At 54.8% G+C, this 12,919-nt stretch overlaps 4 protein-coding genes across 4 annotated transcripts; all 4 read right to left on the bottom strand.

Moving 5' to 3' along the window:
* Positions 1-44: 44 nt before the first annotated feature.
* GLOTRDRAFT_78904 (uncharacterized protein) lies at positions 45-650 on the bottom strand (the record flags this gene model as incomplete). Its single annotated transcript, XM_007869937.1, has 2 exons — positions 45-551; positions 608-650. Coding segments are annotated over 2 exons (550 nt in total), but the record flags the coding sequence as incomplete, so codon positions are not given.
* Positions 651-764: 114 nt separating this feature from the next.
* Positions 765-2,255, bottom strand: GLOTRDRAFT_44791 (uncharacterized protein; the record flags this gene model as incomplete). Its single annotated transcript, XM_007869517.1, has 4 exons — positions 765-935; positions 986-1,235; positions 1,291-1,476; positions 1,543-2,255. The coding sequence occupies 4 exons, from the start codon at positions 2,253-2,255 to the stop codon at positions 765-767; spliced, it is 1,320 nt and encodes a 439-aa protein (XP_007867708.1).
* A 3,035-nt stretch (positions 2,256-5,290) lies between these two features.
* GLOTRDRAFT_131185 (uncharacterized protein) lies at positions 5,291-8,028 on the bottom strand (the record flags this gene model as incomplete). The annotated part of the gene is made up of 4 exons (XM_007869936.1): positions 5,291-6,250; positions 6,302-6,474; positions 6,523-7,615; positions 7,672-8,028. 4 exons carry the CDS (start codon positions 8,026-8,028, stop codon positions 5,291-5,293), a joined length of 2,583 nt encoding a protein of 860 aa, XP_007868127.1.
* Positions 8,029-8,970: 942 nt separating this feature from the next.
* Positions 8,971-10,725, bottom strand: GLOTRDRAFT_131184 (uncharacterized protein; the record flags this gene model as incomplete). The annotated part of the gene is made up of 3 exons (XM_007869935.1): positions 8,971-10,155; positions 10,206-10,265; positions 10,321-10,725. The coding sequence occupies 3 exons, from the start codon at positions 10,723-10,725 to the stop codon at positions 8,971-8,973; spliced, it is 1,650 nt and encodes a 549-aa protein (XP_007868126.1).
* Between the last annotated feature and the right edge of the window lie 2,194 nt (positions 10,726-12,919).

The following is a 12,919-nucleotide window of genomic DNA, read 5'->3' as shown; positions in this document are numbered from 1 at the left end:
ATCGTACAACTTGGCCCGTCATACCTGCATTCTTGTTCGTGCGCTCATAGTTCGCTTTGACAATTCGATGCTCTAGTTCTGACTGAATCGTCGTTACCACAATGTGCCAAAAGCAGAGATAATTCACGGCGTACCGTTTGCGTAGAGTATGAATCCGTAGTACCCAGACACCTAATTGTATCCACGTAGTCTCCAAGCGCATGCAGCTTGTATCGTTGAAGGTTCAGAGTTCGATGGCGTCGTCCCGACGCTGTTGCGGCACTTGATGGGTTTGCTGCTCCAGAGCCAGCCTGACGCCTAGCATCAGCTCGTGCACGGGCCGCGCATTCTCGCTCGGTCTCTCGGGTGTCAAATGCAGCACATGTTCCTGATTTGAAAGATCGCAGTTTCTTCCCGAGGGCCGTGGTGGCAGAGTCCAAGAGCTGTAGAGAGGTATCTGTGTGCATACGGAGCTTCGCAAGAGCGTGCCATTCCGCGAGAAGATATAGGACATCAAGCACATGCTCATTGTGTGGAGATGGGAGCAAGCCTTCAAAGCATGGATAGGCACACTGGAAAGGGGGTTACGCACGTCACAAATCACATGCATCGCGAGATGAAAGCGTACCTGTAGAATATCTTCAAAATCTCGCGCTGCTAGCTTCTTCATCGATGACACGTCCACTGAAAACTTGCGGATTGTTGATCGCCCTGCCGGAAGCTGAAAATGTCATTGTGAGTACTGGCCAGGGTAACCGCACAAAGGAGCCGCACAGGAGCCGCACTTACCGCCGGTTCAGCTCGTTTACTGTGTTCACGTCGTGTGCCTCGAGAATTCTGATAAGGTGCGTGAAAACCGCCTTCCAAACGCCGAGCTCGAACTCATGCATGAGATCGACAGCCAGCATACGAAAGAAATTGAAGCCGAAGGCAGACAGCCGGGCGGAAAAGGTGTTCTGAACGCAACTGTCAGCAAGTAGCATCGTAACAGAGCTGTAATACATACATGTGACGGCACGAGAGACTCCGCCTTGAGCACGTCCTCTACCCTGTCCCCGTTGACTACGTATCCTGCATCATATATGAGCTTACGTGCTTCACGAACCCTAGCACGCCGCGCATCGTCGTCTGTTCTGGTAGCCTGCTGTCGCAATGTTCGATCTTCCTTGGAACCTAGGTCAGCCAGCTTGTCCTTGGTGACCAAGCATCTTGGACACGGGCATTGGCCCATATCCCTGACTGTGGCAATCAACACTCTAATGGGACTGTGAGTCACTCATGCAATGACCACAGGTTATGACTCGGACTCACTTCTCCGGATAATCAGCCGAATAAACGAATATGCGCGGGAATATGCGCCGCTCTATACCGTCGACGCATGTGATCACGATGCCGTGCTCGTACGCTTCCATGAACTCATCATCGAGAAGGGTTTTCCAGGCGCCCTGGAAGAGTTCTCGCCGGCAATGGGCCAACAGGGGTGCGGCGGCACCGGAACTGAGCTTACCGCCCCGACTATCTCGCAGAACATCATGAATGGAATCGGGAAGCTAGAAATATCACCGTAAGACGAATACAAAGCAGGGTCCAGCAGAGAAACTCACAGAGGGAAAGTAGCCTATATGATGCGCAGCGTGAGACTGGGGTTGACAGCGCACGTACTTCGACTGATTCCCGAAATACATGTATGCCGGCCACAACTTAGCTTGCCCGAATTGAGCAACATGTGTGCTGTCTGATGCCAACATAATAGCAGCTATCGCCCTTGGGCGGGTGCACCCAGGTTCCTGCGCCTGTTGTTGTAATTCAGCGTCTGCTTCCAGCCACGCGCGAGAGGTATATAACTCGTCAAAGATGCGCTCAGCCTCAGGCTCTCCGGAGGCGTCGGGCTTCGTACGAAACTGTTCGTAAGGATGGAAATGGAAATCTCTGGATGCCGCATCGTGTCCAAAGACAGCACGGATGACGCCGGGGATAGACCGATGCCAGAAACCAGGTATAGCAAAGGGAATGCCCTCCACGAGGACCTCGGGAGGCTCTTCAGTCAACGTTTCGGAGCGCGCAGCGGCACGAGCAGTGGCGGCATCAGCTCTGCGAACCGCGTTGGTTGTCTTGATCCCTGACGGAATCCCAATAGTGATCGAGGATTCCTTCCATCCGCTTCGAGGATCCTGCCACGGAAGGGGTGTTTCATCCAGCAACTTGTCCAATCTTTTGAAGTCGATGCCTCGAATCTCCTCCGGTTTGAAATGGGGTGATGTGATTACTTCCTGCATCCGTTCCCGCTCTCCCAAGGACTTCGAGTTAGCGGATGTCCAATAATGATAGGCATAAAGCCACGTTGATAGATTGGGATATGGATGGATGATATCTTGTATGCACCGTGATCTTGACGCCGCTGCCACCTGTGCTGCATTGGGTATGTATCGCTGCTCCGGTGATACGCTCTCGCTGGGTATACAGGATGGGCGGGACGGATATCTTCTCCACAAACCGAATGCATTGGGTGACGTACATACACTACTCTCTGTGGGTGTTCCACTGTGTTGTGGGACAGTGCCAGATATCTCTTCGGGTGCATCGTTCAGCGCGAAGCCTTCCGACGCGTTAGAGTCAGCGCAAACCCCTCCAGGCACTGGATCGCGGAACTCTACAGTGCCAGCATCCTCTGGCAGTTGGTCGCGGACCTTCCAAGTTGCAATGCGTGCTCGTCGGGAACGACGGGGCCCATATGAGGGTGCATCTGAGTCGGCTTGATTATCTACTGGTATCGAGAGTGATGTCTGTATCACCAAGGTCAGCAAAGCCAGAAGTTGGGAGTTACAATGCAACATACCTCGCCTGCTCGCCAGGGAGCCACTGATGTATCAGTCCCGTCTTCCACCGGACCACTGTCTTGCAGTGCTGCCTCCTGTAGTCGTCCCATAAGTGACGAGGGATCGAGCCAACACTGAACGGCTCACCGCCTCCTCCATCCGCCGACGTTTTATCCTTGCCTCATTCTCTTCTCCGAGCCTGTAAGCCTCTCGCGCTCTTCGGAGGACCGCGGGACACCTATCCTTGTGTCTCCTCAGGTAAGCCTCGGTCATAGTCTTACCGCATTCGCATTTTGCCATTGTGTCGTTCGGACTTGGCTGTGTGGGTACTTTGGGGTTCGCTGGGGGAGAATGGCCCGTGACAAGCTGAGAACGTGTGCAGGGTCCCGTCCGGGAGACAGGTCGTATATGTAATTATCGATGCAGGCGTCCGAGTCAGTGCAGAGGCAAGCGGCGCCCACCAGCGAAAGGCAGAATAAGATGTTTGAATGCCCCGAAGCTTTCCAGGCAGAACTGGACGTCAGCATTCACGGGTATTAGCATACGAGTGCAGTCAGTAGCTTGAAACTTAGGAGCCCGAGTCAACGGCCTGAGTCATCTTGGACGCGTCACGGTATACAACATCGTGATTAGAACCGAGCTGGATGACAATCCATTGCGAGACACCGTAATCTTGTGCCTGATTGCAATCGTCTTAGCATTGGCTGCAATCTGGGGCGATGGTTGCAAGGAACGTGACAGCGGGACGGCACTATTATGGGTCGATTACCACGTTAGTCCATCTGACGTAAGTATTGCAAACACTACAAGCCAGTAGCAGCCGCGGGACAATTTGCTGATGTATCTGACGGTTCACGTTTACTATAATTGTCACTGACAGTGTCTGCCCATCCCGTATAGTTAGGAGTATCCTGTACTCAAAGGTCTTGGAGTCGGTGGCGTCATTGACAATTCCGCCGCTGAAATTATTCAACAATATAAATCCATGGACGATGTACGGGATGGCCGGTCGTACATGCACACTTTGATGGGCACGACGCGGATGGCGGTCGGACATGGTGAAGCTTGAAGGCAGACACGGTTGTTAAATTGCTCCAAGTAAATAAGTAACCCAGTGCCGGTGTACTATTCAGGGCCTGCCCGCTCCCAGAGACTTAAGTACGCGTTCTGCAAGCCACACACTGGGTAAAGAGACGGTGACAGTGTCACTGACAGCGCATCCGATGTCCGTACGCCGTCTCGCGCAGACGTCCTTCCCGAGTCCAGTCAGCAGGGTGTGTTCGCAATGATAATCGTTGACCGCTGAGCGTCTATCACTGCGAGCATGCCCTCTTATGAGGATATGCTTCACGTCGCGGAATCTCTCCCTCGCGCCTGTATCCGAGCGATCGACCGTATCGACTGCCACAGAGCGGGTCATCAGAAGTCCAAATGGTCTGATATTGGGGCCTCGGGGACTTGAATTTGCCTCTGCAACATGGTCCGACTGCAAACGGCTGTTAGTTCTCGGCATACGAGGCTGCAATTGACCAAGACGTGTGCAAGTGAGGCCCCTTGCCGTTCTCTTCCACCTCTCCGCCGTGCACGCGTCTCAGTGCACGCGCGAGGTATCAATGTGCGGTCGGGGCTTCTCGCGTCACCCGTGTATTCTTGCAGGCTCCCCTCATTCGTTCCCCCTTGCTCGCTTTCGGGGGGAAGTGCAAGAGGGGCACGAAGTCACGGTTATACTCAGGGTTAGGGCCCCATTTGTGGTCAGTGGTCCCGAAGCGGGTGCGTTGCTGAATAGTCAGGTGGGGAGAGGGAGAGGGTGAGGATGTGGATCTCTATCGATGTCCCTGCCCGCCACTGGCAGCGATATCGCGCAGTTGCTCTGACCGGCAGAGTATGTACGATATTGGCGATGCGGTTCGTGCATCTGTATTGCGACCGCAAACATCGTTTTTCAGCGGGTGCTTGACACATAGGTTCGCGTGATGCAGTGCATCTCCGAAGAGCTTGAGAGCGGTTGTCGGGTTCATGCGTGGTCTCTTGGGAAGGTATCTGTGGATGGCCAGTCCGCATGATCGCCGGCAGGTGCGATGTGAGACAAATGCGTTGCGAAAGTGGGTAACGAGCGGCTAACTATACGGTACAAGGTCATAACACTGTCAACAGTAAGTACGTCCTCAATGTAGACTCGGATCATGATTGGTCACAGCAGTCCTTTGAGTTGGTTGTGAAAGTAGCATAGAGATGGATGTCTAGTTACGCTTACCGCATTGTGTTCACTGGTAGATAGAACGGAGAGAGACAGATGCGCGGACATCGCTTACTTCCAATTTTTGTCGTTATAATTAGCAACTAGTACCTAAGACGCGGAGGAAGATAAAGCAAGCAAAACTGAGCACGGCGACACGGAACAGAGTTCGCGATAATAGTATGTACACAAGGGTATCGAGGAGAGATAAACACCGGAGACAGAGAAGAAATATGGAAAATGCGTGCGATGTCAGGTCTCAGCCCGATCGCTGTTGAGCGCGGCGCGTCTGCGAACGCGTCACAATCCGAGTAGTCCCTTGAGACGACGACGTGGCGTTATTCCGACGAGCAGCGCTCCTCGTGTTTCTGGCTACCGGCGTCCTTGATGCCACCGGGGCCCTGTGTCGCGAGCGCTTCTGCGCTAACTCTTCATTGGCAGGCTCTTCCTCGACCGATGAGCCCTTCCTCTTGCGCGTCCGGAGCGCAGTGGCTTGTTGCCCAACGACGGGCTGAGGAACCTTGGCAGGCGGCACTGCCGCTTTCTGCTTGGTATTCCGGGCAGGAGGTACAGCCAACGTGTTCCTTGCATTCGAGGGCTTTGGCTTCAGCTGGCTCGTGCCATGAGCTTGCTGCCCCGGCTTGGGCACTTGAGCTGACTTGGAAGTCCGAGAGAGTCTTGAGTTCCTACCGGATTCCGCCTTCAGACGCGCAGCATTCAACGCCGCCGCGACCTCTTGCTTCTGCTGTGCACTACGTCTTTCCAAGGGCTCAAAGGCGATCGCTGCATCTCCAGCTTCCGCCGGCCAATCCGCTGAATCCAGAGCTTCCTGCATAACTGAGATAACTCTATCGTGCGTGAGCATATTCTGTTCTTCCAGTGGGATATGCTTCTTGTACTGTTCATCAAAATAGTGGCTGCGGACGATGGAAGCAAAGTTCCTGATGCAAGCAGTCAGCGGAGGGTTGTCGGCGACAGTGACATTGGGTGCATCGTCAGTAAGGAAGGTCTTCTTGTTGCGATCGGATGGGTACGTGTCGTATAGAGAAGGGAGAAACTCGACAGCTGGCTTGTCAATCCGCTTCTGGGTGATGTAGCACGGAGTGTGGCGGATAACAATAAAGACTAAGACCCAGAAGAACGACTCCAGGTCATGCCATGCTTCATGGTCCGCCTCATCATCAACCCAGCGATCAATAGCCATGAATGGTGGAGTGCCCTTAGGCAAACTGATCAATAAGAGCACAAAACCACTGTAAAGCCGACGTACCGTCAGATAGTGTAGTTCCGTTGCTAGGTCAGGCATGGTGTCCACTGTTGCTAATTCAGGGTCTATGAGGAATCCTCGGGCGCCCAATTCCCTTTCCGGATATACGCTGATCATGATGTTATGGGGGCTGATATCACGGTGCAGAACACCGTTGGAACACATGTTCCTGTGCCCTGAACAGCTAGTGAGCAGGGCTGAAGTCCGAGTTCAGTGCCACTCACCCTCCACGGCGTCTCGAATAGCGTGTAGCAGCTGCTTTGTCGATTTGAAGCGATCCAGGGGAATACCGACCGATGACAAGACGCAACGATGATGGATGCGCTCGGTGAGATCTGTCCCTTCCTCGTTCAGCCTTGCAGCAGCGGTACAGCAGGGCATTTCCGTCGAAACGGGATCTGGGACATCGAAGTCGTGGTAGAAGCGGGCCACGCCAAAAACCGACTCCGCCCCCTTGTAGATCGACCCATAAATCTCCCCTTCCGTCCAACGGCTCTCATTTCGCCACGTGTCCTTGATGACAACGAAACCGTCATCGCTCCGGTCGGCTCTCTTCGCGAGCCAGACTCGAGTTCCGCGTCCGCGGATGAACCTGCTATAAAACATCGGTCGTCCGATGGAGATGAAAGTTTCATACAGGCCTGGCTTCTGTGGGGATTCCACTATGATGCGGGTGCTCTCGCCGTCTAAGGTGTCTCCGTCGCGATGTGGCGTGTACTCCGACAGGATCCCAAGATGCACCGCCTCGTCGTAGCAGCTGTGAACGAGCGCAAGCTCAGCCTTGGTACTGAGACTCGTATGCGCCGTCCTGTCGATCCCGCTATTGGCAAACTTGGCGAGGCCGACGACGAACGTGATCAACGGAGCAGGGTCGACTTTATAGTGTACGGGATCAGAGACGATGATGGACGATCTGTCCCATCGGAAGAAACGGACGACATCGCCAAAGAAGCCCATGCCGAGGAGGAAGCAGCGGGGGACGGCACGGTACGCCATGACGGCATATTCCTGGATCTGATTCCACGTCTTCAACTGCACCTCGGTGAATTCATGTTCTCCCGCGCTTGTCGACACCCTCTGGTACCACGGATCCTCTTGCTCCGTGGCCTTCACCTCTATTACGCCCAATCCGCGAGCCCAGTAATCGCTCGAGGAACCGCTGTTCTTACTTTTTCTCCGTGGTTGGATGGATAGGTCGGGTGTAGTTCGGAAACCGCCAATCTCCTCTGCCGGGCGTAGGTCTCCACAAACGTCGAACTTTACAGGCAAGGGACGACCTGTAACGGCCTTGTTGGCAATTTCATTTAGCGCATCAGCCTTCGACACCAAGACAGGTGAGTCCACTAGTACCACTTTGAGAAATCGCAGCTTACCAGAGGTGAATACATCAGTCGTTCGGACCGTTTGCTGGCTCCAATAATGGTTGGGTCGACTCGGCATAGCAAGTTAGTGATATTGACTACGCTCTCGTTCTTCACGCCGCAAACCTTCATCCCCGGGAAGCAGTCGATTTCCAGAAAGGAATCAATATCCACCGGTCCATGGACCGACTTGGCAGCTTCCGCGCCTGCGACCTGACGGTGCACAGTCTGTTTAAGCTTTTCGGAAGAAAATTTGTGGTAGAGATCGACACGGTCATTATTAGAGAGGTGAGATCGAGAGCGAGAATAATCCAGGCGATTCGCATTACCATTGCGAGGAGGAGCAGAGCGGGCAATGCGGGCAGGCATTTCGTGAGTCTCGGGGGCTGGTGAACGTGAATGTCAAAGGACGTACGTTGCGAAGCCGCAGAGAATCTTGCTCAAATAAGGGCATAGTTTGGTCGCTTGTGGCCTTGTTTGGCTCCTGTTGAATTCTGTGTTTGTGCAGTGTGGCAGAATCGATGAAGATGGTAAGCGACCACGAACGGTGACACTGTCACGTCACGATACGCGTATGCTTGTGCTGTCACACGTGGGCACAGCCACAGCAACCCCTAACCACACCTAGGTTTATATTCCATTCCAGATTCCGTCAGTTTTTCTACACACTCCGTTGCAATATGCTACGGACAGAAGTGGTCAATGCAACAGCGAACTTCGCCCCTCGTCCACGCTCGTACTAATTAAGTAGAAAAATTGGGCAGCAGGCCAAATTCGTGCCCATACTTCCAGATGCCTCTGACGATACACGCGCGAGGTCACACAAATGGAGTTACTCGCTGGACCAGGACTTCCACCAAACTGCAATCACTCGGCGGGCAACGCCGACGACGTTATAAGGAGATTCTGAATATATGATTACCTTTCACTCGGCCACGGCACGCATACATCTAAACGTATCGCAAACACCACTCCCGCAGCGCCGCCTCCCTCTCCCGGGCCTCATCGTCGAGGTGTTCCGAGCCGACACCGACTACGCCTGCTTCAGTCACATCACTGTCCACTGTGCATCTCCATCTCTTCTCTTTACTCCCTTGTTGAACTAGGCACTGACTTAGCTGCCAGGTTCTACAACGTACCATAACGTACCGGAACCCTCTGGAACATTCTGGTATATTCCATTATTGTACAAGGCATAGAGCTCATGTGGGTCAGTGACATCATAGGTGGAGCTCAGTAGGATTATAGATATTCCACGTAGCTTAGTCAGCCTATGGGCCACAGTGTATATAAACCCTGCAGCTCTGCTGCCTAATCCTCCACCGCCTCCGCCTCCTCGAGCGCCTCTTGCGCGAGGACTTCCGCGAACGCGTTCGCGTACACCGCCTGGTAGGCGTCGTGCTCGAGCGCCCACATGTTGCCCATGCGCGGCTTGGGCATGCCGTCGTCCTCGATGTGCGGGAGCTCGATACCGCGCTCTTCGAGGTCGGACGCGAGGTTCTCCCGGGCTAGGATCTGCGCGTAGGCGCGCGCGAGGCCTTCGGTGTAGACTTCGCACTCAAAGCCGTCGCGCGGGGCTCGTCCCATCCCGACGGCGAGACAGGCGAAGGATTCCGGCGGTGGTCCTCGGGCGGTCGTCGGTTGCGGGTGCTCTGCTCCCTGCTCACAAGATGTTGCCTCCTGGCTGGGATGCTGCATGTGGTGTGCTGGCGGCAGCAGCTCCTGCTCGGAAGGTTCGACTTTGACCTGTGGACCAGGCGAAGTCGGTGGAGAGGGCGTCGAGGAAGGCGCCCGCTCGACAGTCGCGGTCGGCGCTGCTGACGGGTCTTGTTCGGGACCCTCCGCCTCCTCGGTAGTCGGCACGCCAATAGGCTCGAGGGAACGCTCAGGGGCGTCGTCCTCCAGCGTGCAAGGTGAGAGTTGGCCGAGCTCGCGGAGCGGTGAGCTTCGCGCAGGTGACGGTGAGGATGGGAGGGAGTCTCCGGTAGCCACGGCGGGGGATTGGGCGACACTGATCTCTTCACGGGAGACAGATGGAGGTCTCTCTGAAGAGTCATCGGGGCAGCAGGGCGTTTCTGCAACATGTTCGACGACCTCGGTGGCATCAATGGGATCGTCGCTACCGACGGTTTTGTCTGTGCTCTGGACCTCACTGTCGTCTTCGCCTTCCGCTGCATCATTTCCAGCGTCAGCTATGACATCGCCTCCCTTCTCAGCAGCTGAGGAGGTATCCCTCTCCTCTTTGATGCCTTGCTCTTGCTCCCGAAAGCTAGCCTGCTCTTCCAGGTGCTCGCATTCCTCAGCTCGCTTCTCGACACCGACTAGGAAGGCAGCGACTAACTTGCGGACCAGCCGCTCCTTCCGCTCTTCAAACGTCAGTTTCGAGATTTGGGTAGGAGCCTCGAAGGCTCCTGGCATCCAGGCTTCGTCATCAAAATCCTCGGGCTCGACGCCCATTAGCCGGAACTTCTCCAGGCTCTTGGGCGGGAGATTGTTCTTTCCGATCGTCAGTAGAGCTCGATGTAGTCCGGTGGAGTACAACGTACTTTGTTTATGTCACTGCAGGCTGTCAAAGCCTTGTGGCACTGGACGTATATACGCCACTCCTGGAAAGACGAAAGATATAGGCCTCGGTGGGAGGAGTATGGCACAAGCACATACCCTATATCCCATCCCCTTCTTCTCGAGAACACTAACAATCCAGGTCCGGAACAGGACTCTCGCCACCTTTCTGTTGAATTCAAGAAGCCTGGACTTCAGCAGCATGTGTTTCGCCGGAGAGAGGGGGAAAAACAAGTCAGTATGAAAATCTAGCTTCTTGAAGGACGGCAGCTCCCTCAGGAGCGGAGCAGGACGCTTTTTCGCGAAATACTTGATGCTCTCGCCCTGGGGAGCGAAGAATGGCTCGGGTGCGTCGGAATCATCTTCAGAAGCGCGCGAGGAATGACAACCCTTCCCGTCGTTCTCCTTATGCCTGTCCGATGGAGGTCGAAATTTGCTGGAGGCGGGACAAACGGGTAAAGGCACGTAGCCTCTGTTGGTCTTGTTGGATAGTGGCGGGGGCATGAAGTGGCTGGAACGTCGGGAAAGCTGGGGGCTTGTGGTTGAAAAAAGTGGGGGAGGCGGAAGGCTGTCACGCGCGACTCAGTGGATGGGGGTGTGGTTGAAGTGCAAGTCAAACTCGCTGTGGCTCATGGAGTCTGACTTTAAAGACGACGCGTCCGTGCACGTGATATGATTCTGATTTTGTGGCATCATTGGTAATCGGGGGCTTGTTCTTTCTTCGTCATTCGGGAAGTGACGCTAAGCCAGCGATATGGATGGTGGGCTAAGAGCTGGCAGGCATGTACAGTATTGGTTCCATTCTACTTCCTTAAATATCCCCGTGCTCCGATTGCCTTCTTACCAGTTGTTCGTCCTTGTGGACATTCGCCGCTATGCCATGATGTGAGAATAGGAAAGGCGTCGGATGGTGGAATAAAATACACATGAATAAGTTATAAACAAAGATATTGTGAAAAACGGTATACCACAGTGAAATGGATGCTTCAGCATTACCAAGAATAGCCAGCCCAGAGAGACTAGCGCTACAGATTAGAGCAGACAAAAGGAAACGGTCCCATGTCCAAGGAAATGAAGAAATCAATACCTCTTCCCCGACCGCGTCCTATGATCCCCCGGGCTAGCAGCAGCTTTACTACCCTTGGAGCTCGCTTTGCTGCGCGTAATCCTTGTACTGGCCGCCTTCCCGGCATTCTTGGCTTTGGGCTCGGACTTTACCCTGCTGAGGCCGGCGCGGGGGGGTCGTTTCATTCGCTCAATATCGTCCTCATCCGCCGACTCGGGAGCGCGTCCTTTGCCTTTGACGTCGGCGGGTGCAGGTTCTGGTTCTTTGGCATCCTCGATGTGGATCCGTTTGGAACGCCGCGGAGGGTGGCGCTCACGAAGGCCGAATGCATTCACAAGTGTGCGCTTGCTGGCAGTCGAATTTTGTTTATGGACCAGCTGGCGCGTTGACTTGAACCGCCATAATGGTATTCCCACCGACAACAAGACGCATCTATGATGCACAAGATCCTTAAACACGGCCTCGCCCAGCTTCTCGTTGACCATCCAGCCCGAGGCGACGTGCCCTCGGTCCCGCAGGACGCTGAACGCGCGCCCCGACGCGCCGTATATTGCACGATAAATATTACCCTCGGTCCAGCGCTCGCGATCGCGCCAGTAGTCTTTGACCACGACAAACCCCGCCTCCTTCCCATCCCCACAAAGCTTTCGTGCGAGCCAAACGCGCGTGCCGCGCCCGAAAATTGAGTTGGCGCAGAAGAGCGGGGGGGCCGATGGTGACGAAGCGGTCCCTGATGGTGTCACCAGGCTCCGGGCGGGGTATATCGATGAACGTGCTGTCCACGACGAGGTCGTTGTATCCCTTGTGCAGCGGCTCGTACTTGGGCAGCAGTCGCGAGTTGAACGCCTCCTGGTACTTCTCCTTCACCAGCTTGCGCTCCGCGGGCCCGGTGATGGGCATGCGCACGCTCTCGTCGATCCCGCTACGCGCGTGGCTCGCAAACCCCACGAGGAACTCGATCAGCGGCGTCGGGTCCGTCTTGTACCGGATGGGCCCGGAGACGAGCATGCTGGAGCGGTCCCAGCGGAAGAGGCGCGCGACGTTGCCAAAGACGCCCACTGCGAAGAAGAAGCACCGCGACGCAGCGCGGAAGGACACGACGGCGTACTCCTGCAGCTGGTTCCAGGACTCGACCTCTGTCTGGTTCATCTTGGGGTCTTTTTGAGGTCGGGCCTGTACCGCCGGAAGGTTAAGCAGGACATTCCCGCTACCGTAGGTAGTGGGTCTTGGACCCCCCGGCCGTTCGCAGGTTTCCTGCGATCGTTTCAAGATCTACGCGATCTATTTGACACTATTTGGCTCTTAACCGTATATGGCGGACGGCAGGACCGGCACACGGCTTTGGACCAATCAAAGATGGGGTCCTCAAAGGACCCCGATTGTAGAACCACGTGGCATCTCTCTTTCCATCTTTAGCCAAGGTGGCGGATGCTGGTCAAGGGACTCAAGAGAACAGACATGACCTAGCTTGGGGCGTTGGAGATGCGGTCTCCAGGTGAAAGCAGCATACTTCAATGTCAGCTGTTTTACATAAATGACTTGTATACTCAGAACCTGAGGGAGGAGTGAGTGGACATCTCTTCAAATCGTTGAGGTGAATGCTCAGTCGGAAATCATGGCTGGAACACAACT

The sequence above is a fragment of the Gloeophyllum trabeum genome (assembly GCF_000344685.1).
Source record: "Gloeophyllum trabeum ATCC 11539 unplaced genomic scaffold GLOTRscaffold_00010, whole genome shotgun sequence".
Classification (NCBI taxonomy): Eukaryota; Fungi; Basidiomycota; class Agaricomycetes; order Gloeophyllales; family Gloeophyllaceae; genus Gloeophyllum; species Gloeophyllum trabeum.
This window is presented reverse-complemented; position numbering and strand designations above follow the sequence as displayed.